General features: G+C 37.1%; 1 protein-coding gene across 9 annotated transcripts in view; it reads right to left on the minus strand.

Moving 5' to 3' along the window:
• Positions 1-27561, minus strand: part of FRYL (FRY like transcription coactivator) — a 252923-nt gene that overhangs the window by 70932 nt on the left and 154430 nt on the right. For 6 of the 9 annotated variants that reach the window (XM_043448225.1, XM_043448226.1, XM_043448227.1 and 3 more), the window contains 14 exons: positions 27274-27318; positions 24650-24753; positions 24346-24454; positions 20544-20630; positions 17591-17762; positions 16991-17123; positions 12040-12147; positions 8863-9100; positions 7804-7989; positions 7450-7536; positions 5259-5527; positions 3035-3230; positions 2113-2237; positions 120-177 (listed from right to left, as the gene is read on the minus strand). In XM_043448225.1, coding sequence (XP_043304160.1) covers positions 120-177; positions 2113-2237; positions 3035-3230; positions 5259-5527; positions 7450-7536; positions 7804-7989; positions 8863-9100; positions 12040-12147; positions 16991-17123; positions 17591-17762; positions 20544-20630; positions 24346-24454; positions 24650-24753; positions 27274-27318 — 1917 coding nt within the window. The remainder of the gene's footprint in view (positions 1-119; positions 178-2112; positions 2238-3034; positions 3231-5258; positions 5528-7449; positions 7537-7803; positions 7990-8862; positions 9101-12039; positions 12148-16990; positions 17124-17590; positions 17763-20543; positions 20631-24345; positions 24455-24649; positions 24754-27273; positions 27319-27561) is intronic. The other 3 variants (XM_043448228.1, XM_043448224.1, XM_043448223.1) reach the window with 1 other exon arrangement.

Consider the following 27561-nt stretch of genomic DNA (forward strand, 5'->3'; position numbering starts at 1 on the left):
TAGTTCCTTTCTTGCTTTCCAGCCAAACATTCCATCACTCTCCCCATAACATAATTACAAAGAAAAATTTTAAGTGTTTGCCAAATAAATATTTAATGATATAAAACTACACAGTTTACCTCTGGCCTTCGTTCAAGTGCCTCTTTAATTATGGGATGTAATTCCTCTATTAGTTCCCTAGAAGAAAAATAATATACATTCTTTCAATTAATAGCCAAACATATAATCTGACCTGTAGAAATATGTAAATATTAATATAATGATATAAACCGACAAATGTTAACCCTAATCTTACTGTTTTAAACACAGTTTTTATTGTCGTTTTTTTTTGGGTCATACCACATGGCTTTACGGAATCATAATTCCCCGACCAGGGATCAAACCTGGGTCCTTGGCAGTGAAAGCACGGAGTCCTAACCACTGTACCGCCAGGAAGTCTCTGTTTTGTTTTGATTGTGAAATAACACACATACTCTGTAGAATATTTGAAAAATAGAAAAAAATGGTATAGGCCACTTATTCTAATTTGTAGAGATAAATACCTGTTCATTTTACAACCCATATATAGTTTACATAGTTGAAACTCTAACATACATAAAATAGTATTCTTTTAATTAACACTAGTATAAGCACTTCCACATGCCATTAGTTAATTTATAATACTCTAGTATTAGGTTAAATATGATAATTTTCCTAACCATTTTCAGTTATTAGTGAATCATTAAATTTTATCTAACTGTTAAAATAAATAATGTCCAGTGAATACTTTTATATATTAATCTCTGACTTCAATTCTGATTATCTCAATAGGATTAGTCCTTACAAATGAAATTATCAGTCAAAAGGTATGAATTTCAGGAAAATAATCTTTTTTTGCTTATATCCTGATTTTAAATTGTAAATGTACTCATTGTAGAAAATTGGGAAAATACCGAAAAAAAGAAGAAAATAAAATCCATCCGCAATTTCATTGTCTATAGAAACTGCTGCAGACATTCAAAGTATCTGCTTCAGAATTGTTTCTATTTATGGGGCTTTGTGAAACTGAGATAATTTTTGTACCTCATTGTTTTCTATTAGCACAACAGTGTATTTACTTGTCATAAAATAGTCTTCCAACACTTCATTTATAATGAATGCTATTCACACCTACAGATATGATTTATTAACCTATTCTCTGTTGTATATGTTACTTTGGAGACAAAGCATCAAACATTACACCACATCAGTAGAGGACAACCTCAAAAGAATAAATTGAGGACCCAGGACTTCCCTGGTGGCACAGCGGATAAGAATCTACCTGCCAGTGCAAAAGACACAGGCTCGATCCCTGGTCAGGGAAGATCCCACATGCCGTGCGTGGAGCAGCTAAGCCTGTGCTCCAAACTACTGAACCGTGAGCATTCTAGAACCCGCATGCTGCAACTGCTGGGCCCACGTTCTGCAACGGTGGCGCCTGCAGATGCTAGAGCCTGTGCTCCTAAACAAGAGAAGCCACGGCAATAAGAAGCCGACACTGCGCAGTGAAGAGCAGCCCGTGCTCGCTGCAACTAGAGAAAACTTGCACAGAGCAAGGAAGGCCCAGGGCAGCCATAATAAATACATATTTTTTAAAAATTAGGATCTAGTCAGCAATAACAAAGCAGAAACTCAGGCAAAAATGAAGAAGTTGCTTTATGATTGTCAAAAACATCAAGAATGATATAAAATATGTACATAAATAATTCTTTTAAGAATAGTCGCTCTCTTGAACAAGAAGGAGAAAAACTAGTTTTAAGCAACAGATCAAGACTGTAAACTAACAGAATCACTATGTAAGACAGGAAGGAAAATATTATACCTTTACATGGCATTTCATAATCTCTAGAACATGTTTATGTATAATATATAATTTTCATAATCATCCTTTGAAGAAAATAGGGTAAATGTTAAGTAAAATTAGAAAATAAAGGCGCTGATAAATTAAAGGACCTGCTAAATGTTAAGTGGCTCCTAGCTGGTAAAAGTCAGGATTGATATGAAACTATCCTGATAATAAGTATGCTACCTTGCCTTCTCAAAAAGTAGCCACATTTACTATTTTACTGCATAGAGAAACATAAAGACAATTACCTAAATGCTCCTGGGTTGGTCCTGCCAAGACCTAGAACTAGGGATTCAGTGATTTCCATGCTCTCAGAGCGCATCATTGGAACTATGTGCTTAAACAAGGATGAAGGGGATGGGATGCCAATAATCTGAAAAAAAGATATTATATTTATAGTAGCCACTAATGATAGTACATTCAAATAAATAATATGACATTTCAACAATATTTGGTCACAGACAATGGAATAATGACATTTTAGAATGAATGGTGCTTCAGAATTCAACTGTAACGTACATAATTTTAAAATGGTCACTGAGAATTTGCTCACTACAAATTTGTTAACAGAAGTGGGATTTGTAGGCCTCTTAATTTCTTTTTTTTTTTTTAATTTATTTTATTTTATTTTTTTTGTAGGCCTCTTAATTTCTTACAGACACTTACTATCATGTAATACAGGCTGACTCTCTCCCTTAGCCTATTTCTTTTGACCTGTAAAAATAAGTAAAAACAAAAAACTACCTCTAAAAGAATCATCAGTGTTAAACACCCAGTGTTAAATTTTGTCAGTTTCCTTCAACCATCTGATAATATTTTATTTCACATCATGGAGACCATATCACTGTTCTTATCAAGTTCTTTGTCGCACTACACAATTTAGGGAAATTCTAAAAGAAAAACTTTATGTATTATTGGTTCCAACTAAGAATCCATTAAAATATTGGGTTGGCCAAAAAGTTCGTTTGGGTTTCATACGCTGCTATGGAAAACCTGAAGGAACTTTTGGGCCAACCCAATGGTAACAGGGATTTCTTGAACCGTTTTCAGTATTAGTCCATGTAACTGAGACACTTTTCAATCAAGTTACTTTATTGCCCTGAAAAAGAAATGTTAAACCATTGCTCGTATGCTGCCGTTTGGATTCAATGCCAGAACTAAACCGCTCACCTTGGCGTCAATGCTGTAGCCACTGTCGGGGGTGGACGCCAGCGTCTCAGGAGGGGAGCACCTCACGGAGCCCGAGGATGTGGAGGGTGCCGCGGAGGTCGCCGCGCTGCAGCAAAGAAGCAGGTAGTTTCTCCACAGGCCAATGTACGAGTCACTGCTTGTGGTGGCGTTTACTTTCTTAGCATTGATGGGGCTACTGAGAAAAAGAAAAGCAGGTAGATCTTAGCACTGATGGGGCTACTGAGAAAAAGAAAAGCAGGTAGATCTTAGCACTGATGGGGCTACTGAGAAAAAGAAAAGCAGGTAGATATAAATAACATGTGTTTTTAAAAGTTTCTTTTAAGCGAGAGCTCCTCTGTCCATGGATTCTACAGGCAAGAATCCTGGGATGGGTGGCCATTCCCTTCTCCAGGGGATCTTCCCGGCCCAGGGATTGAACTTGGGTCTCCTGCATTGCAGGCAGATTCTTTACCATCTGAGTTACCAGGGAAGTCCAACTAAAGCTAAATTTCTACCAATTTAGGGGAGATGGATTAGCATAAAGTGTTTATTACTACTACTGAATCTCTGTGGAATAAGATATAATGAGTAAAATATAAGACTGAAAGTTAAAACATTATAGGATCATTTTAACATAATCTATTATTTCTGTGGGTACCGTTAATATTTTATCAGGTCACATTTTATAACTTATCATATATACTCAATGCAGAGGGAAAAAAGTGAAAACAAAATGAAAATCACCGTTAATCCCACACCAAAATAAGCTCTATATATTCTTCTACACATCTTCAATTCAGACACATGTATAAAGGTATAAATATATCTCTTTTAGCTTATAAAAACTAACAATATTATTTCATTTATTTTGTACTTGCTCTTTATACTTAACATATATGTTGAAACATTCTTCATATAAATAAATATACTTCCATGACCTCATTTTTGATGAACATATGTTTTATCATAGAGATTATTATGGTTTATACAGCCACACTTTCACTGTTGGATATTTAACAGTAATTTTTCCCTATTATACACATTAAACATTTGAATATATGCTTAATTGTAATACATGTTTAATTATTTTCTCAGGTAAATTCCTGAAATTGGAATTGCAGAGTCAAAGAATATCTACACTTTTAAAGCTTCTATCAAATTTCTGTCTTGAGAGATTAGACCACTAAAATATTTTGGAACAATTCCATAAGTCTTCCCAAATACTGAAAATTCTGTTGGGATTAAGGACTGAGAGCAAAAAAAACAGGAAAAATACTAAGCTTTAGTCCTCACCTTCAGTTGGCTTATAATCTCTTAAGATAAACAATACATACCATGCCATTGATTCATCAATAGTTTCTTAGTATCTTAAAAAAGTTTCAGAGCACCGTGACGGCAGTAAAAGAACAAAAATAAAAACCTGCTAAAAAAAAAAATCACCACCATCATGTGTGCTAGGGGAAATGTACAACACAGAAATAAAAATGTCAGATGGTGCTAAGTTTGATGGAGAAAAATAGAGCAGAAAGGGGATACAGGGAATGGTGGTAAGAGAGGGGCTTATAATTTAAAATATGGTAAAATAAAGGAGACTAAATAAGTTCACAAATGTTATACAAGGTGGCAAGTGTCAATCTTCATTAAAAAATGGCATCCAATAAACAATATCTGCGAATCTATAGCAATATATAATTAACATGTATGTATACATATATACAAACAATAAAAACAAAACTAAAAAATGTATACATGCTTTTTCAAACAAATTTTCTTTGCAATTTAAGAATAAGACTAACCTGCAGTTTATAAAGCCAGGTCAACTCTGTCACTGCCAGTTACCCTTAACTCTTTACTATTACGCTCAGAAACTCACTGAACTCGTTTCCCTTTGCTTCCCACCCTTCATCTACAAACTTATCCATACCCACATCCATATTCATCTTCATACTCTCCCCATTCATTCATTCATTGAACACAAGGTATGTACCAAGCACTGTGATCATTAAATAAATGAACAATTATAATTTGTAAGACCAAATTATACAAAAAGAATGAAAGGATTATATGACTATATCCTTTATAACTTTCACTGCCCTCCTTAACACACCAGTACATTATGGCATGTCGTTTATGGGATTTGCAATCTGTAGAACTTTTCAAGTGCATGTGTTATGAAGGCTGACAGCCTATATATTGCAAAATTTACACTAGGAAAATCACTTACTTTATATCAACTTGTGGGGATAACAACTGAAGCCTTGTGTAGGCAAACATCCAAGCATAGCTCACGGCTGTAGGGCAGTGTTTCGGAAGGTTTTCTTGCTTTAAAAAACTGGAGAGACTTATAATCCATGGGTCTTGGCCTTGGGTCACATGTGCAAATATCCATATGTGTGATGGACTGATCACATCAAACTGGTGGCTAATGGGAGAGGAGTTCCACTCTGCTAATGTCTGTAAATCTATTGAGCTCGGGCAGTACAGCAAAGTAGTCTAAGCAGAGAAAAAAATTCATTATTGCACATTTCAACAACTTTCGTAAGTTGTACCATATAAATTGCTTTAAACTATAAAAGTGGTCTACTGGTAGTTTCTAGAACAGAGATTCTTAAACACGGATAATATGAAGTCTGAGATAGATTTAAAGAGGTAGAGAATTCCTGAAATTGCATATAAGGTTTTTCTGCACATGCAGTTTTCTGGAAGAGATTCTGTAATTTTTATTAGTCTCAAAAAGATCTATAAACCAAAAGGTTAAGAATCACCACTTATGTAATTCTTATACGAATATGCAACTCACAGGATACTCAAGATGCTAGAGAACTCAAAAATGAACTATTAACTTTCATGATGATGTGCACTGCAAGACAAGTGAAAATGTCAGCTGAACAGTCCTGTCTGACTCGGTGTGACTCCACAGACCGTAGCCCGCCAGGCTCCTCTGTCCCTGGAGTTTTCCAGGCAAGAATATTGGAGTGAGTTGCCATTTCCTTCTCCAGGGGATCTTCCCAACCCAGGGATCGAACCTGGGTCTCCCACACTGCAGGCAGATTCTTTACCATCTGAGCCATCAGGGAAGCCATTGTGTACTATGTATGCATAAGTGGAACAGACAGGAAAATGGGCTCCTCTCCAGAACTACATGTTCTCAAATATTATTTGCTCAATAATAGTCAAAACTCTTATACTGAAGAGATAAACTTCAGAGCAAATTATTTATGATTCAATAGACAACAAAAAATGGAGCCTTAAAAACTGAACAGAGGCTCGATTCACTTGATCATTCAACAGATATTTACAAAGTACCTGCTCTCAGTCAGGCACTGCTTTAGGCACTAGAAGAGAGTCACTCACTTCTCTTCTTGTTGGCCAATTCATGGTTAATAATCCAAAACAGAATTCTCTAAATTGAACAGATTTATAACCATACCTTAGGCCTCTAAAATTTTATTATTATCTCTCGTGGTTACTTGTAACTTTGAGTTGTAAGAGTCAAGTTATGTAGAAACCACAGAAACCTCTTGTGCAGGTATTGCAAAACAGGAAGAAAGTAATTTCAATTAGTACAGTTTGATAGTTATTCTTGTATCAGTTTTGAAAACTTGATATACGACCTTTCTCCCCCAAACCAAACTAAGAAAGATAGCGTAAGCTTTCTTAGTAATGTACGTGTTGACGAAGTGTTTTTCTTCATTTCAATGAGTGAAACCACATATGTTGCTGTTGTTTGGCTGCTAAGTTGTGTACGACCCTTTTGCAACCCCATGGACTGCAGCCCACCAGGCTTCTCTTTCCATGGAATTTTTCAGACAAGAATATGGGAGTGGGTTGCTGTTTCCTTCAGGGGATCTTCCAAACCCAGGGATAGAACCCACATCTCCTGCATTGACAGGCAGATTTTTTACCACTGAGCCACCAGGGAAGCCCCAAATTACATATGACTCAGGCATAAGATATTACATATTTACTCCATGCACTTGAACTTAAATAGCAAAGCAAACAAATACACTTACTGCAAGGTGCAGAGTTCAATTTTTTTGCTTTGAATTTCAACAGAAAAAATTTCAATAGCCCTTTAACCAGCATATACGGGTCAAGAATACCATATGCCATAATCAATAGCAAACAGTAGTCAATTGCAACTTCAGATTTAATAGAAACTTCTTAGTTGGAAAGATTGGAATTTTACAAAGATAAAATATTTATATTTTTGTGGGGAAGAGTACTAACCATAGCATAAAGTAGTGCCACTTTGTGTATGCCATTTTTTAAAAATTATTTTTTATTTTCAAAGCACTTTACCATTTTCACAATACTTTCTAATGCATGATATTTCTAAAAGAAACTCAGGTCTGTATGTATGTACACCTTAAGTTTCAAAACACTGCTGAATAGCATGAAGTCATTACCGTTACCTGATCGGCCCCAGTGAGATGAATGAAGCTCTCAAGAATGGATGGGCTCAGCCTGTCCATCACATCTATGGCTAATTCATCATCACCCTATAAAAAAGACATCACATGTCTATTAAAGTTCAGGAATGTTTAGGAACAGCCGCCAAACCTAGATAAACATTACAAATTTACTTTAGCCCTGTCTGTTACAAATGCAATAGAAGGCAGGCAGGTGAGCTTAGACCCTCTCAAAAAGATCTTGTTAAAAGGTAAATGATACCTGTATGGTAAAAACAGAAATGGGAACAAGGATGGACAAAAGGGTAGTTTTTAAGTACTTTCATTAGATAGCTGAATGAAATATCTAAAACTTACCTTAGGTATTTCCAAAAGTGCAACTAAAGCCCGTATTTCTCTAAGGACGCTGACAGCTAATCTCCTAGTGGCAGGCCGACTGCTACAGAGGGTGACGAGGGCAAACCCTTCGACCACGTGGAAGACATTGGAATATGGTATCCTTTCCAGAGCAGGGGGATGAGATGCTCCATTAACTACACCATGCTTGAAAAATAAAACACAAGTTAAAAAAAAAGTATGTATTCCAGTAAAACAATTAGTAAAGAGTAAAGCAAATCATAAAAATGACTGCGACAGGTCTGCCTCAGCTCAAGAAATTTAAACAACATTCAATTTATAAAAATACCACATCATATAGTGAAAAAAGCATTTAATTGGCAGTCTAAAACACACGAATATGCAATGTACCTAAGTTCTATCATTCTCTGGCTGCTTTGTAAAAAGCTTTAGAGTTGACACTTAATCACTATTGGTCCAACATTTCTATATGGAAAATGAGGGATTGAATGGCATCCTTTGTACTCAAAGTTTAGACCAGCAGCGTGGCATCACCTAGGAGATGGTGATGTGCAGGCTCATTGAACATTGAGAAGCTGGGTTAGCTTAGATGATCCAGCTCTAATATCCAAGGTTCTATGACTTCTACATTTTCATAAACCAATAATTTGAGCACCCTTTTCAGTTAAGTAGCACACATACTGTATATGTGAAATGGGGATCTTTTGATGCCTTTGGCACACTGGTGCCTTTGATAAACAACCAAATAACTCAACTGAAAGGCTATCAACATTTTTTATTATACCAACTTTAAATATATTGGAAACAGCCTATTTGTGAGTTAGAATTGCCTCTACTTTGTATGTTCACTGAAAACTAATTATTACCAAAGGAAGAATTTAATTTCTATATTTAATATATAAACTACAGTAAAGTTCTGCTTAAGGGGTTACAAATACTTTGAAAGGAAATAAAACTAATGAAACTTTCACTTTTTGAGGAAGTCAGTATGTTTTAACATCATAACCAGTCATTTACCACTGACCATGCACAGAGGAACACTATGGAAGCGTCTGGTACCTGTGAGTCCTGGATTTTGTTGTGCATTTGGGTTGCTTGTTTCCACTGATTTATTAACTGTACCAACATCTTTACAGCATTATCAAGAAGTGTGGGATGGACATCAGTCACTTCACGCACAATAAAATAAACAAATCCTGAAAGGACATCGTCACGCCAATCTGGAAAATCAAGCATTAGCGCCTGCAGGGTATTGAAAGCCAGAGCACGAAGTTCTTCATCCATGTGAATTGTGAGCCTACCAAGAACAAAATTCCATTAGCAAACTTCAAAAACCTTCCAAAGAGCTTTGTCATCTGAAACTTAAAACTAAGAATTTAAAAAATATATCCTCTCAACTGGTTCTTAAGAAGTAAGAAAACAGGAACCAATGTTCACTTTTTGTGCTGTATTTGTCCTTATGCTAATCTGTATTCATTTATTTAAATTCACATGTCAATCTATTAATATCAGTTGGCATCAGAATGATAAGTTTGATAATTCAGAATAGTAAGTTTGATCATAACTCAAATGTTATACTTTAGAAAACACAAACAAACCAGAATTACATTTTAAAAATTCTTTAATCCTTAAAATGCTGTATATTATTCTATAATCAATCAAATTTATGCAGAATTATATAATACCTTAGTACTAGCTGACATTTATTTAGTCCTACACTATCACTGTAAAGGACACAGTTTACCTCTACTGCTCCTTTTATGCTGCTGAGCTTACAGTTAAACATAAGATGGCTGATTGTGATGAAAAAAATACAGTCAAGATGGAATGAATTTAACAGAAATAATTCTTGAAAATGAAAATGAGAATTAAGTAGTAACTTCATAAATGAGTATGCCTAGAAAGAAGATGAAAAAAAAAGTGACACATGAAGTCTTCAAGAGAATTTATGTTAAGTAAATTATAGGAGAGGCTATATATAATTACCTTTTAAAGATATCAATAAGATATGAGGACAGGAATGTAATATTAGTTAAAGGATTTTGATAGGACTTAAAAAAGAGAATGATAAACAAGAAAATCACAAAAGATGGCTGCAGCAATGAAACTACTAATATTTAATGCTATATGAGTAAGAGTTTCTGTTTGGGGCTACAGAGAATTATTTACATGATTGACCATCAAGACACATGTATCAGAAACAGCTCGAATGAATAAAGATAAGTAGGTGATATTTAAAAATATGCCACAGTTACATGCTTGGGCAGCTGAAAAGATGGAGTTATCCTCAATGATAGAGGAAGGACACTGTGTGATATCACAGTCTTCGCCCTGCTGAACTCAGTTCTGGTCTTCACTAAGCTAACCTTCAACTGACAGTAAGACTGCGGAGAAAATGTACTATAGTTGTTTAATACAAAGACCCGGAGTGAGCCCCAAAGGACCAGCAGCTACAGCGGCACATTGGAAACACCACACAGGGTCAGATCAAGGGTCTCAGTCCAATGTTGTGTCTCTGATGGTGGCACCAAAGGAGAGACTATAGGAAAGGAGAGTGACCAGCTCCATGCTGCTGGCTATAAAGGTCATTCAACATTCCTTAAATCCACGAATTTACACCTCTCTGTGTGACTCGGGATATATCCACGCGGAGAAAGGGGCCTGACTCATTTATGGTAGGAGAACTACTGAACCTTCCCTGGAGACAGCAGACAGGTCTGCAAACTCACAGTGTATCTTTGCTTTGTTTGTTTGCTTGCTTTATTCTAAGTAAACAAGATTTAGACATCACAATTCCAAGTGATAGGAGCTAGGGACAAAATAAGCAGACCCTGGAATCTTTCTTTCTGCCAAAATAAATTAAGTATCACCGGGGAAAGGAGCAAAGTCAATAGCAAATTGTCAACCACTGCCTAGATATTTGCTCCTTTACTCGGCTCCTCCACCCCTGCTCCTTGTGGATGCAACTTCACTTTGGTGGGGAATATGGACTGCCATCCACAAAACGGTGAACTAAACTGAGGTGGGAGGAGTAAGAGCAGAAGTGAATGACAGTTGTTTACTGCTTTCTCAAGGAATAACATTATAAATAATTAAACTTGTTTTCCCTCCCTAACGCTGACGGGAACTTTGTAACTCCGCAATCTAATTTATAGCAAGAGTTAAGAGATACAGTGGGAAGGGATGACTTTATCTCATGGTGCCGAGTATCAAAGAAACCTCGTTCTTCTCCTCATTCAATACCATCCAGTCTCCTACTGCAGCCCTTAAGAGCTGAGGATAGGGAGTGCATGGGTGTTTGAAATGCTCTGTGACCAGGGAGGTGGGAAAGGCTGCTGGAAGGGTCCATTAACTGTTTATTCATTGTGAGTTTAGCTTAAGACTTAGTAATCGGTGTTCAGCAAGCAGTAACCATCTTACAACATGGTGAGCTATCACTGCTCCATTGATGGTCTTTGTGCTTGGTTTTCCATTAGGGCGGGGCCAGCAAACTATGGCTCAAGGGCCAAATCCAGCCAGGCTCCTTAACAGGTGGCTGCTTCTTCACTACCAGGGCAGAGATGAGCAGCTGTGATAGGGACCACGGGACTCACAAATCTTAAAACAGTCACTATGCTGTCCTTTACGAAAAAAGTCTGCTGACCCCTTATTTAAAGAGAATCCCCAACTGCATCAGCAAAGCAGTTTTTCAAAAGGCCATCATCTCAACTTAGAATTACTTCCAGGAACTGGTATTTAAGTTTGGATATCATATTAATTACTCTTTTTATAGAGCCTAGTGAGGAAAGAGAGAAAAACCTGAGCACTACGGGCTCTGCAATCGAAGAAAAAAACTGAAAATGAGACCTGGCCACCACCCTAGGTGCTAAAGAAAGGACCATAGGAGTTAACACAATAATTAATTGCCTAGTGAGTGTCATCACACGCAGATAATGGACATATGTTAACAGAACATGTTCTATAAATCCCAAGAAATAGTAAATACTAGAAGGAAAGGCAAGGAATTTAAAAATAGGATTTATAGGGGGACCCAGAAGAAATTTAAAAGTTAAAAGATGAGTAAGGAGAATGTGTTAACAAAACAAAAGACAAAATGGGAGTTTAGAGAGTTATCCACGGATTAAAAATGTCTCTATCACTACGTTTTTTTAGTGTTAATAGTAATAGGATGCTTTAGAAATTTAAAAAGACTGAATGACATAAAAGTTAACCTCACAAACAGGAATTCTCATTTACCTTGCTAACAGTTCAATGAGGTCAGTTCTGCTCATACCATCAGGAATCAGCCTTGGAATAGCAGCAATACAAGTTCTAAACAAATCAATTTTGGGTTTTCTTTCACCGCTAAAAAACAGATTACAAGAGGACTTAATAAAATGAATCTTACATATATCAAACAATGAAAGTAAACTTAGAAAAATTATTACAGAAAATATGAGCCTACCTCCAAAAGTTTAATGTATTTAACATAATAAAAAGAGTATATACATTTCCAGTAAATAATTATCAGTTTATAAATACAAAAAAAGGATATATATATAATTAAGGAAAAAAACACAGCTAGCAAGAAAAAAAGGTTTTCAGTAATTAGTAATCAATTATAAAACAGATAACTAATAAGGACCTATTGTAAAGCACAGGGAACTCTACTCAATACTGTGTAAGAGCCTGCACATGAAAAGGATCTAAAAAAGAGTGGATGTATGTATATGTATAACTGACTCACCCTTCTATACTCCTGAAACTAACACAACACTGTGTTAGTTCAATAAAAAGTTCAATAAACTTCAATAAAAAAACATTTTTAAAAAGAAAACAAGCATAACAAATATTCAAATAGTAAATATTAAGCAAATTATTTATTGGTGGCGCAGTGGTAAAGAATCTGCCTGCCAGTGCAGGAAACACAACAGACACGGACTTGATCCATGGACTTGATCTTCCTGATACCCTGTAGCAGGAAATGGCAACCCATTCCAGTATTCTTGCCTGGAAAATTCCATGGACAGAAGAGCTTGGCAGGCTATATAGTCCATGGAGTTTCAAAGAGTCAGACATGGCTGAGCACACACACATACATTATTTATTAATTGTTTCAAATAAGTTAAATCTCTGATTTAAAAAAAAAAAACAAATAAATCTCTGACTTAACCTCTGATGTATATTTAATTATTAAAATAAATAATATTGACATTAAATAACCTAATATTAGTTATTTGGGGACCCATAAAATTAACAAAAAATTTTCTTTATTTTCAACATCATGTACTAACAGGAGTTTTAGAAAACAGACATTCTCATATACCACTGATGGTATTGTTTGTTCTTGTCTTTTTATTTTACTTCAGAATGTACAAACACACACAAAAATAAGCATATTGTTTATGTAATAAAATATGTGAAATTTGGAAATCCTGGTTCTTCTAGATGCTTGATACAATTCACCTGTATTTTCCCTAGTTATTCAATGATTTTATTTATTTATTTTAAATATCTAACCTTTTATATACTGGCTTTTATTGTGGTCTATATTTCAAGGGAAAACTGTTAATTTATTTGACACAAATTGTCCTTCAGCTGGCCCAATAAAACAATTCTTATATAGAAAAGAGTTGGGATGTTTTAAGAGTTTGGGGTCAGTATTCATTATAGTGGCAGTGAACCTACTACTTATTTTTAGTGATTTTATATATAGTCAGTCTTCTCTTAGCTTTCTCCCAATATGCATGATTTCAGTTACCACAGTTTAGTCAAATATTACCAGTCCCCAACAGTGTGGTTCAATTTTCTGTTATCTGATATTAACTGCAAGTAATTGTATAGCCAGGCTTCCCTATTAGCTCTTCAGCCTACAAATCAGGATGTAAATAACAGATGTGTATCATAACCAATGATTTAGTCACATCAGTTTTTTCTGTCTGTCATAATTGGTCACTATGCATCTGCTATTCAGTTCACATGGCAAAAGTGTGTAGCTGTGTTGGTTCCCTACCTCCAGTGGTAAACTCAGGTGATAGTGGACAAAAATGGATAATCAAAAGAGTAAGTTGGCCAACAAAAATTAAAGTACAGCAAAGGAAAAAGGAAGTGAACACTGGAAGTGAAATTCGAATCAAACATTGATGGAGTTACAGAAGAAACAGCGGACTAGGGCAAGCTTACACTGTCACTGAAGACCCAATATATGCAGTCAGAGGAACTCAGTGAGGGCAGATTCATGGGCATAAATAAGGCAAGTGTGACAGAAAGGATCAAGATTTCCCAGAGGAAGTAATGCAAGGGGAAAAAAAAACCCCTTCACATTAGAGAAACTCTCCTGGGGCTTGCCAGGTGGTGCAAGTGGTAAAGATCCTGCATCCAATGCTAATACAGGGGACAAAAGAGATGAGGGTTCAATGCCTCAGTCAGAAAGATCCCCTGGAGAAGGAAATGGCAACCCACTCCAGTATTCTCACTTGGAAAATCCATGGACAGTGGAGCCTGGTGGGCTACAGTCTATAGGGTCGCAAAGAGTCAGACACGACTAAAGTGACTCAGCATGCACAGAGATGTTAGCATATACTAGTACATAGTAAACAAAGCTAGTGGAGGTGATAGAATTCCCGTTGAGCTATTTCAAATCCTAAAAGATGATGCTGTGAAAGTGCTGCACGCAATATGCCAGCAAATTTGGAAAATTCAGCAGTGGCCACAGGACTGGAAAAGGTCAGTTTTCATTCCAATCTCAAAGAAAGGCAATCCCAAAGAATGCTCAAACTACCACACAATTGCACTCATCCCATACGCTAGTAAAGTAATGCTCAAAATTCTCCAAGTCAGGCTTCAGCAATACATGAACCATGAACTTCCAGATGTTCAAGCTGGTTTTAGAAAGGCCTAGGAACCAGAGACCAAATTGCCAACATACGCTGGATCACTGAAAAAGCCAGAGTGGTCCAGAAACACATCTATTTCTGCTTTATTGACTATGCCAAAGCTTTGACTGTGTGGATCACAATAAACTATGGAAAATTCTGAAAGAGATGGGAATACCAGACCACCTGACCTGCCTCTTGAGAAACCTATATGCAGGTCAGGAAGCAACAGTTAGAACTGGACATGGAACAACAGACTGGTTCCAAATAGGAAAAGGAGTATGTCAAGGCTGTATATTGTCACCCTGCTTATTTAACTTATATGCAGAGTACATCATGAGAAACACTGGTCTGGAAGAAGCACAAGCTGGAATCAAGATTGCCAGGAGAAATATCAATAACCTCAGATATGCAGATGACACCACCCTTATGGCAGAAAGTGAAGAGGAACTAAAAAGCCTCTTAATGAAAGTGAGAGAGGAGAGTGAAAAAGTTGGCTTAAAGTTCAACATTCAGAAAACTAAGATCATGGCATCTGGTCCCATCACTCATGGGACATAGATGGGGAAACAGTGGAAACAGTGAGAGACTTTATTTTTTGGGTCTCCAAAATCATGCAGATGATGATTGTAGCCATGAAATTAAAAGACGCTTACTCCTTGGAAGGAAAGTTATGACCAACCTAGACAGTATATTAAAACGGAGAGACATTACTTTGCCAACAAAGGTCCATCTAGTCAAGGCTGTGGTTTTTCCAGTGGTCATGTATGGATGTGAGGGATGGACTGTGAAGAAAGCTGAGCGCCAAAAAACTGATGCTTTTGAACTCTGGTGTTGGAGAAGACTCTTGAGAGTCCCTTGGACTGCAAGGAGATCCAACCGGTCCATCCTAGAGGATATCAGTCCTGGGTGTTCACTGGAAGGACTGATGCTGAAGCTGAAACTCCAGTACTTTGGCCACCTCATGCGAAGAGTTGACTCATTGGAAAAATGAATGGATAAGGAAGCTGTGGTACATATACACCATGGAATATTACTCAGCCGTTAAAAAGAATTCATTTGAATCAGTTCTAATGAGATGGATGAAACTGGAGCCCATTATACAGAGTGAAGTAAGCCAGAAAGATAAAGAACATTACAACATACTAACACATATATATGGAATTTAGAAAGATGGTAACAATAACCCTATATGCAAAACAGAAAAACAGACACAGAAGTACAGAACAGACTTTTGGACTCTGTGGGAGAAGGTGAGGGTAGGATGTTTCGAAAGAACAGCATGTATATTATCTATGGTGAAACAGATCACCAGCCCAGGTGGGATGCATGAGACAAGTGCTCGGGCCTGGTGCACTGGGAAGACCCAGAGGAATCGGGTGGAGAGGGAGGTGGGAGGGGGGATCGGGATGGGGAATACGTGTAACTCTATGGCTGATTCATATCAATGTATGACAAAACCCACTGAAAAAAAAAAAAAAAAAGACCCTGATGCTGGGATGGATTGGGGGCGGGAGGAGAAGGGGACGACAGAGGATGAGATGGTTGGATGGCATCACCGACTCGATGGACATGGGTTTGAGTTAACTCCGGGAGTTGGTGATGGACAGGGAGGCCTGGCGTGCTGCGATTCATTGGGTTGCAAAGGGTTGGACACGACTGAGCGACTGAACTGAACTGAGTATATAGTAACCCCTGCATTTATTGAGAGATCCACTATCCAATTTGGTGGTCTAAGACCTACAAAGCAGATATTAACACCATAAAAAAGTCCTCTTGTAAAAAATACATGGATACTTTATAGCAAGTAAAAGAAGTTGTTGCCAGAAAATATATCCTTCTGAGAAGGAAGTCTCTTAACAATAAATGGAAACTGTGTGTTGACAAGCAGTCCTGGGAGTGGGGTGGAGGGTGAGGTGAGGTACAGTTTCTCACACAAAAAGCTACTCATACATTATTTCCCTCTGTACCCTCAGTTCCCAAGAGGTTTTCAGGTTTTCTTTTTTGTTGAACAAAGCTCTGGAAATAAGAGCATTTATTTGACTTGATAAACCAGCTATGTCCACACACATCTGGGGTACCTATGATTTATCCATAAGGCCTTGTCACTGACAATGAAATGTATGGATCAAGGATGACTTTTGCTATCTATATTGGTCTGACAACACATGAAAGAGTAAAACTGAGCCTTTGGAAAGAATCACTGTATCAAAAACTGCAGCAGATGGCAAAAGGGGCGAACTCCAGAAGAGAAAGTAAGGGAACAAGCAGAATCAACCCTCTACCCTTATGAAAACTGAAATAGCAATGAAGAGAAATTACTGACTACGTACGTAATCATATCTTCAGGCTCCTTATTGGACATCTGCACACTAGTCATACACATGGGCCTCCCAACCTCTTTGTCCAAATGTCTTAGAATGCTATCTAATGCTTTTCTCACTTGAGGATAATAAACCGACATTCCTGGAGGGGGAGAAAAAAACTCAGTTATAAAATGTCAAACATTAGACATAGAATAATTAGTTATTCTCTGTAAAATATAAAAGGTTATTGACTTTTAATTGGCATTAGCTTACTGATGTTACAAAAGAAATTCTGACTTTGACATACTCTTCTCTCTGATGATCCGCTTCAGTATATTGGAGAAAAGGTATAAAAATTATGCACACAAGTGAATTTGAAGAAGGACAAGATGCAATGAATAGTATCATCTAAGAAAATATTTAATCCAAAGCCTTCTAACATGAAAACTTACAGATGTTATAGAAAATGTATTCATTTTGTATCACTCTGTATCCTGGAATAACCTGACACATACATTCATAGGCAAATAAATGTATGTAGGCAAATATATACATTTTAGATTTGATCATAAACTTTCACAAAAGAACATTAAATTGTATTATTTCTTCATTCCGGTTAACACTAACCTATGACTTTTGCTTCTTCATCTGTCAAGGTTTTGTTGAGAAAAATTTTCTTTACACGCAAGGTGTTTCCTGAGGGAAGGATAGCGCCTGTCGTTGGCATCGGTGGTTCACCGTCTTTTTGCTGCAGACTGTCCGCTATGACAAGGAACACTCTGAGGCCTATGTTCATTCTCTTCAGAGAAAAAAGTTTCAAAGTAAAAGTGTCAGACAATTCCTCTTTTTTCATGCTAAAAGCATCTCAACAAATAACAGTGAGGGATGGGAGGAAGAAGGATAGAAGAAAAATGAACCTCTGTTCAACATTTTTTAAACTAGCCCACGCACTGGAATTTAACATCAAATTCCCAAGTGCCACTCTTTCACTTCTGAGGTCAACTGGCTCTCCTGTTTTCTAGCTTACTTCAAAACTCTCCCGTTCCTTCCTCAACTTTACTACCCTGACACTGTACCTTCCCTTCTCTGAGTAGATGATTTGTCTCCCACGTCATAGTAAAAAACCACCAGTCTTCCTCAATTTCTCACTACAAAGCACACTCATCTATTTATATCTGCACCTCTTCTTCCTCTCCTTTGCTCCTGTTACAATCAAGCGGTGCTGGTATTCCTAGTTATTATACAGAATCCTGCCCGCTCTTGCATTACTGGGAAATTACACTATCAAATCATTCCTTCTCTTTTGCACCTTCAACATTTCCCTTTTAACTGAACATATCTGGTTCCTGTTCACTATACTCAACTAGCATAATGGAACGAGCCCTCCCCGTTAACTTCCCTCTCACCCATCAGCGAGCACACCGCTCAAAACTGCGGGCCTTTTTCCTTCATTCCAGCTGACTTTCCGCAGCATGGAACACTGTCAGAGTTCTTCTTCCCTAAACACGCCCTTCCATGACTACATCTGTACCACTACCCGCATTCCAGATTCACCCGCCTTTACCCGGGTATTAAACCTTAGGCTGCTTCAAGGCAAGTTCCCAGGTTGCCTTTTCTTACCATTGTGTGTTCTCTCCCAAAGGAATTTCATGTATTTACATGTCTTCAACTACCACTCGTCTCAGAGCACCCCTAATTTTAAGGCTCATTTCTCTGAACTTGAACCCTTAGACCAATCTGATACCTCTACTTGGATGTCAAAAAGCTGCCTCAGATTCACCATGTTCAAACCAAAGGCACTTTCCCCACAAACTCATTATCTTCTCAGTGTTTCTTTTCTCAGTAAATGATCTCTCTACACCACACCATCTCAGCCCAAGCTGTCACTATTTATGACCTGCACCAGTGGTCTCTAAATGGGCACATGCATCCCAGTGGGTGTGTAAGACAGTTCACTGGAATACAGGAAGAAAATAAAACTTTCCTTTATATATATATTTTTGTCCAAGATCAAGGTTTTCAGCTTTACTCCTATCTTTATATATGACATAATGCTGGTGACATTAGTCTAAATATCAAAAGGTCATTTCACATACTCATAGAAGACATTTTGTTAAGCATGTCATCTATAAAAAACAGTCATTTCTGCTCACTTCAAAAATCTGGAAATAATTATTAACCTATCTTAAAAATCCTACAAATAAAAAGTTTCAGTAACTTTCTAGCTCACTTGTTAAACTACTGTTAGGTAGTTAGAATAGGGAAAAGGAGTCCAGAATGGCAGTGGCTAAAAGACCTAGAAGGGAAAAGCCCGTGAAAATAGAACAAAGGAATGTCGGAGGACCAGAGTGAGGCCTTCAGGTAGAACAGCGCTCCTGCCTAAGCCCAATTTGCATAGGACAGGCCCAGGGGGAAGGAAAAAACGTATAAAAAGAAGAGCCAAAGCCCTCTTCTCTTGCTCTCTCCCGCTGATGGGGCGCTCTTCTCTTCGCGTCTTTGGATCGACGTGCCCTCACGTCTCGAAGATTATTCCTGCTATTATCTAAATAAATAGAGCTGTGACACTGATTTATTTAAGAGCTATAACACGGTCTGTCCTCCGAGAGCTGTGACCCGCCGAGGGGCTTCAATGTCCGTCACTCCAAATCTTTGCTGTGAGGAGACAAAGAACCGAGGGGCATACACTCGCCTGACATCTACACTGCCTCCACGGGGCCGTGATCGCATCGTGGTTAGTACTCCGCGTTGTGGCCGCAGCAACCTCGGTTCGAATCCGAGTCACGGCACCATCGATGTCAGGCGAGTGTATGCTCCTCGGTTGTCTCGTCACAACAAAAATTTGGAGTGATGGACATTAAAGCCCCTTCAGCGGGTCACAGCTCTCGGGTCTTGGACAGACCGTGTTATAGCTCCTAAATAAATCGGTGTCACAGCTCAGTGTCACAGCTCTATTTTATTTAGAAGATAGCAGGAAAATCCATCTTCGAGGCGTGAGGGCACGTCGATCCAAAGATGTGAAGAGTAGAGCGCCCCATCGTGCAGGAGACAGCGAGAGAAGAGGGCTTTGGCTCTTCTTTTTATATGTTTTTTTCTCCCTCCCTGGGCCTGTCCTATGCAAATTGGGCTTAGGCAGAAGCGCTGTTCTACCTGAAGCCCCCACTCTGCTCCTCCGACCTTCCTTTGTTCTATTTTTGTAGGCTTTTTTCCCCTTCCAGGTCTTTTAGCCACTGCCATTCTGAACTCCTTTTCCCTATTCTAACTACCTAACACTATTAAATATATACCTTAAGATTTGATTATGAGAAGAACGAGCACAGTAATTTTAAACATTCTCCAGTGTTATTAGACTTCAATAAGCAATTAGTTCACAAAATATCTTTAAACAATCTGAAAATTTAATATCTAAAGTATAAATAGGAGTTTACTAGGGAATAACAGGACCAAAGAAGTAGGAAATAACATTTATTTTAATTTGTCTTTAACTAGGAATTTAAGCCTAAGAGTTCTGATTCCAGAAATTGTGGTCTAAAAAAAATTTTTTTTAATTATATAGGAGAGTAAATTACTATAATTTTTTTACCTCTGGATTAATGGTGAAAGTTTTAGTAGATTTTCCAACACTGAGAAGATCAAATATTATTTCTTTCATTGCAAAATCCAAACGTTCCTAGAAAAAAGAAAAACAATTATTAAAATCTTGTAAGTTTCTACTGTTATAGGAATGCTTTGGAGATATTGTGGGTTTGGCCTAGACAGCAATGAAGCAAGTCACATAAATTTTATGGCTTAGCAGTGCATATAAAAATTATGTTTATACTATATTGTAGTCTATTAACTGTGCTATAGCAGTATACCTAAGAAAACAATGCACAACCTTAACTATAAAGTAGGTAATTGCTTAAAAATTGCTAACCATCACCTGACAACACAGGGTTGCCACAAAACTTCAATTTGTTTAAAAAAAAAAAGTGCAATGGCTACAAGGAAAAATAAAGCAAACTACAATAAAACAGGGCTCTGCCTGTATATATGAGGTTATCATGTTAGTGAAGTGAAAGTTGCTCAGTCATGTCCAACTCTTTGTGACCCCATGGACTGCTAGGCTCCGCTGTCCCTGGAATTCTCCAGGTCAGAATACTGGAGTGGGTAGCAGTTCCCTTCTCTGGGGAATTTTCCCAAACCACGGATCATGTTAATGAGAGGGTAACAGGCAGGAAGGCCAGGGGTCTCCAAACGGAGGAAATAGGCTGCAAGTGTCAGACATTTTTATCTCTCTTAAACGGCAGGAGGAAACAAACCAGCTATATTTTTTTTTCTTCTCTATACAAATTTAAAAGGAGGTTTCTCTTAAAATGCTGTGTTGCCATGACACCTGGTTTCACCTGAAGCTAACTATTCTCAAACCTTGAGTTAACCAATACATTTTTCTTATGGAAATGTTTATCTTAAAGCTATGTTAATTATGCATTTACCCCAGACTCTAAGTTCCACCAAGTGGCTCAAACTACTTGACAAACCAGAACGTTATACTCAGGTATTGTTCCCCTAATCTATGTAAACGAAACTATTTGTGTGGTAATCAGCCCTTCTACAAGATTCAAGTCAATCGCTTTATGGCCTGAGATAAATTATTTGGTGCCATTCTGAATTTTAAGACATTCCTTTCTTTTCATTAACAGACTGCGAGTGACTATATAACATACAGCTAAAGACTAGCAGGGGGGGTACTCTTTCTGCCCCCTTCTGATGCCTATGTCAGAAGCTTTCTCTATCTCCTTTATATTTTAATAAAACTTTATTACACAAAAGCTCTGAGCGATCCAGCCTCATCTCTGGCCCCGGATTGAATTCATCTCCTCCGGAGGCCAAGAATCCCGACATCTTATCGTTCAGTAACAACCTTTCATTAAGAATTATACAAACAATGTCAAGAATACTTGTCTGTGACCAGAAGAAGTTCCTGAATCTAGCTGGACAAAAGGAGAATACATATGAATTAATGTTAATAGGAGAAATATCAATAATCTCAGATGTGCAGATGACACCACCCTTACGGCAGAAAGTGAAGAAGAACTAAACAGCCTCTTGATGAAAGTGAAAGACGAGAATGAGAAAGTTGGCTTAAGGCTCAACATTCAGAAAACTAAGATCATGGCACCCGGTCCCATCACTTCATGGCAAATAGATGGGGAAACAGTGGAAACAGTGACAGACTTTATTTTTTGGGGCTCCAAAATCACTGCCGATGGTAATTGCAGCCATGAAATTAAAAGACGCTTACTCCTTGGAAGGAAAGTTATGACCAACCTAGAAAACATATTAAAAAACAGAGACATTACTTTGTCAACAAAGGTCTGTCTAGTCAAGGCTATGGCTTTTCCAGTAATCATGTATGGATGTGAGAGTTGGACTATAAAGAAAGTTGAGGGCTGAAGAATTGATGCTTTTGAACTGTGGTGTTGGAGAAGACTCTTGAGAGTCCCTTGGACTGCAAGGAGATCCAACCCGTCCATCCTAAAGGAGATAAATCCTTTAGGTGTTCATTGGAAGGACTGATGTTGAAGCTGAAACTCCAATACTTTGGCCACCTGATATGAAGAGCTAACTCATTTGAGAAGACCCTGATGCTGGGAAAGATTGAGGGCAGGAGGAGAAGGGGATGACAGGATGAGATGGTTGGATGGCATCACTGACTCAATGGACATGGGTTTGGGTGGACTCTGGGAGTTGGTGATGGACAGAGAGGCCTGGCGTGCTGCGGTTCATGGGGTCGCAAAGAGTCGGACACAACTGAGCGACAGAACTGAAATGAATGTTAAAAGTATATGATTATATATATGTGGTTTAATTATCAAATGATTAGTTTAATACCCAAACCAGTAGGATAGAAGGGTTAAACACTCATTTACCAAAATCATACTGAAGATCTAAGTGAAGGAATTTCCAAAATAATGATGAAAGGAAGCCTCATGATAATAGCTATGCAGCAGGCCTGGAGAGCATGAAATTCACACTGGGACCGAAAAAACTGGGCTCCAGGGAGGTAATCTCCAAGGAAAAAGAAAAAGTCAACTAAGAGTAACTAACGTTTGAGAGGAGCTCTATAGTTCTGGAGGAATGCTGGTGTGAGGTGATTAATCCAAGGGAGTGGGTACAACCTTAGAAGAAGGGATGTGAGGAAACAGCAGAAGTTCTCTGAACCACATATCTAAAGCACAATCTGCTTTCATTCATATTGCTGACACATTTATACTTAACTAATTATCATTAATTCAGTGCTTCTGTAAATAGAAATGTATTATTTTTTTAAATATTCTTTACTTCTTCACTGTCAAGAATAATTACATTATGGGTCATCTTCATTGTCAACAGTTTTAGTTCAAAGAGAACTCAACGAATATCCTGGAATCCCAGTGTTTCTCCTAAATTGAGAAGGTAACCCTGCCTATGCTTCTCCAGGGCTAATGTCCCAAAAGACAATGTGGATGTGCTTACTCAGTCTCCATTTACTGCCTTTACTCCAAACCTGCCTTTACTGCAGAGGCTCCAAAGCTAACATGACATTTCCCAGGATGCCTTTGAACAACAGGCTTCAGAATGTGATTAAAACCCAGGGAACTAGGGTAGAGGACGAGGAGGACAGGGAGAAAGGAATCTATTTTACTGGTGGGATCATGGTAGCAGCACAATTCTGAAGCACCTGGGGGTACACTTCCTAATTTGGCAGCTTTTTTGACTGTGGCAGAGGCAGCAGCTTCCTAGGGAGTCCAGTGTTGTGGTTTCTTCTGTCCTATTAGTGATTCTGTGAGCAATCTATATTTTTTAAAAGACCCCTTTGGGGACTGCCCTGGTGGTCCAGTGGTTAAGACTCTGCCCTTCCATTACATAAGGCATAGGCTCAGTCCCTGGTCAGGAAACTAGGATCCCACATGCCACATGGTGGTCAAAAAATAAAAATAAAAAGACCCCATTGGGTTCAACTATCTACAGGGGATCCTAGTGTCTGTACCCAAGAACCTAGATTAATGTAGATTATGAAAACAGTGTTCCACTATCTTTCAAGATACTCGGCATTAGTTAGTTTATAGACTAAAAGTAGGATCATGAGATTTTCTCGACTCTTCCTAAATTGAGGGCTTCCACTTGCGGGAATTTCCTTTCCTTCTCCAAGTCTGTAGATCAATGATTTAAACATATTTTGCACACACAGAAATCAATCATTATTAGCCTCATTTATTTTTTACTTTTTAAAGCATACTTTTTTCACTATTCAGTATTAATAAATAGTGTAATTATTATTTTTTAGATGTGTAACAAATTCTAGGAGTCTGAGTCACTCTTACAACTTCCACGTATATATGTATTATGAGTCAGTCACTCACCTGAGCAATGAACTGAATAATCTTCACAAATATATTGAGAGGTGTGTCACGAGGAACCACACTTCGTGAACCTTTCGGGAAAAGTGCTGATACTATGCTCATAAGACGACTAGAAGGAAAAAAGATTTAGTCATGATGAGAGAACGAAAGTAACAAAACATTAGTAAAATATCCTTCCCATCCTGTCAAGGTAATTCATATTCCTCCTCAAGGTATTTATGTTAACTAAAATTCATTAGTGTGGTTATTTATTTTTTTTAACTAAGATGTTATTTGAAATATGCTTTAAAACAAAGGCACTCACCTTTGAGTTACAGTGTTGCTTTCACATTTTATTCTAATTACATAGACCCACAACAATCTATACAAAGATTCCAGTGCAACTCGAGACATTTTAGGATCTTTATTCTGTTTAGAAACAAAAGAGAATAAAAATAAGCTTATTTATTAAAGTACTTGCAATAAATTTAAGATCAATTATATTCTATCAACAATTAAAAGCCCTTTGCATTCCCTTTTTTTATTCAATACAAAACAGGTTTCAATACGTAAGTATATGTTTAGTATACAGTAAGTAGAGAGAGCTCAAAAGCAACCATAAGTAAGGAAATTGAGTCATTCCTTGTATTCTCAAAACAAAAGAGTAAAATACTAGAATTATGTATTTTCTGTATATATAGTTCAACTTACCTGATGGTAAATGGGTCCCACAACAATACTGACATAATGATGAAAGGGTTATTCATCTTTGCCATAATTCATTGCAGCTCATAAACAGTTAAAATTTAGAACACCAAATGTTGTTATAGATATTTGTACTTATGAAACAATCCAAAATATTATTGAGTGATTATACTTAAAAAAAGAAATATGGAACGGTGGGTTAAAAGCATAGACTCTGAAATTAGGGATAACTAGCCAAACCTCATCCTTGGAGACTGTTACATTGTTTGGTGAAAGAGTTTCCTCATCTCTAAAATGGAGATTAGGGTACAAGGTACCCCATATCTACCTCACAGATTAAGGAAGTTATTATAATATGTGAAAAGCACTTTGAACACTGCCTAGCACATCTTAAATGCTCAGTACATGTCAAGTGTTTACCCTTAATTTTTTAGTTTAGAACAAGAACATTATTTTTTTAAATGAGAAAAGTATCCACTTCAATCACAATTTGATCAACAAACCTTTTCTTCATATGAGCTATTATAAAAAGTGAGGTTCTCAAATGACAAGTCATGTAGTGAGATTTAATTGTAAAATTTGAAAATTAGCTAATAATCATCTTTATTAGGAGAAACTATGCATCTGTTAATTATAATGCATTTAGTCCTATAAATTAGCATTTATTTAATTTGGCTTGAGGGATTTGCTATTGTTAAACAATTATTTTATATGTAAGAATGGACAAAAGGGAGTTTTTAAATATGAAGTAGCTGAGCCATTCTATCTTATATTTTCTCAGACTACAGAATAATAGACATCTGCTGCCTATGATTAGAAGCAATGCAAAAAGGTCACTGCTGGAGTTGTTTTTTAAAAAGACAACCACCAGGGGGAAAACAATAGGGCTTCCCTGGTGGCTCAGATGATAAAATCTGCCTGCAATGCAGGATTCCTGGGTTCAATCCCTGGGTCAGGAAGATCCCCTAGAGACGGGAATGGCTATAGTTTTGCACGTCTATGTGTATGAAGATTCTCTATAATTCAGAATGCGGTACAGACTATTCAAGTGGTCAGAGTCTGAACATCAGTCTCTTCCTCCACTGTCAAACCCGTGATCCCAAATTTTAAATACACTCCCCAAGCAGTTTCTTATTAATTTGTTACTAATGCAAATAAAGCAACATATATGGCTACACACAATGTATGTTAGTAATGTAACAACCAAGCCTTCTGAAATACTTTCTTTTCTAGCACTTAAATACAAGGTCTCAGATATCAAAATAAGAGTTCAGTTAGTTTTATGTCCACTACAAATACTACTTTCACTTTGTTAATTATATTTTCAAAATATGAATACTATAAATCAACATATAATAAATTACATATTAAAAATCTAAGTCTAATTCACATAAAAATTCTTCTCATATAAATTAGACTATCTTATATGCTGAGGCATCTGACATGAAATAAAATTTGATTTTCAAACTTTCCAAGATGGACTACTGTGTTTTATAAAGCAGATTTATTTTATAAAGAACAATGCCAAACAAGATAAAAAGTGATTAAAAAGCATATAATTGTTTATTTGGTCACTGAAATGCTGCTATACATGTCTGAATAATGAAAACATCCTCAGTTAATCTAATCCTTAAACAAAGATACATAATTCCCTAGTTACAGTTTTGGTCTAATTTGAATAAAGAGATTACATTAATAAAGTCCAGTTTTATTAACATATAATAAAGTTTTGATGTCAGTCAAATATGCTCTTGGCAGCAATCATTTTAGTGTTTCTTCACCTTTTCCTACTATGAACAAAAACAAAAAAAGAGATTTATTTAAACTCAAACCAGTAGGATTGAAGTTTTAAAGTGTTGTATCAAAATCATATTCAGCCTGAGTTACTGTCCCCTTAATTTCATTGGAAAATATTTTCAAAGTATCATTTATTAAAAACAAAATCTATATAAAAGGTATCATAACAGCTAACATAAATTAAATAGAATATATTAAAACTGAAGATGATGGCTAAAGATCAATATTCGGTATCATATCTCTCTATTAAATTCATCTTCTTGGGGCCCCATTAATATTAAACCTTTGGTAGAAAGTTCCTGCTGTGTGCGCCTCTTCTTTTACAATACAAGAAGCAGGTTTGAATAAATACATTGGACATGCAAGGCAGCAATGGGTAAAGGGGGGAGAAGCCACACTTAAAGGAGATAAAGCAATATTTTACTTTGTAACATCAACACGACTCACCTGGAGAGTTTCTATTTGTTTTCTGATACTGTTGTTAGATGGCATCTAAATAAAGCAATGTGAGACAGCAAACATAAACATGAGATGCAGCACATGCATGTTAGATGAAAATAAGCACAAAACAAGACAGCTCTTCACCAAGGTCTCTATTTAGAAGAAATTTGGAATTTCCATGACAGTGGCTAGAAACACTGAGGGAAAAAAATTCTATAATTTGGGCATCATGGATCATGGGATACACCTACAACATTGAAACTGAGAGAAAATAGTTAAAGTTTCAACTATCTA

This window comes from Cervus canadensis, chromosome 26, assembly GCF_019320065.1.
Source record: "Cervus canadensis isolate Bull #8, Minnesota chromosome 26, ASM1932006v1, whole genome shotgun sequence".
NCBI classification, from domain to species: Eukaryota; Metazoa; Chordata; class Mammalia; order Artiodactyla; family Cervidae; genus Cervus; species Cervus canadensis.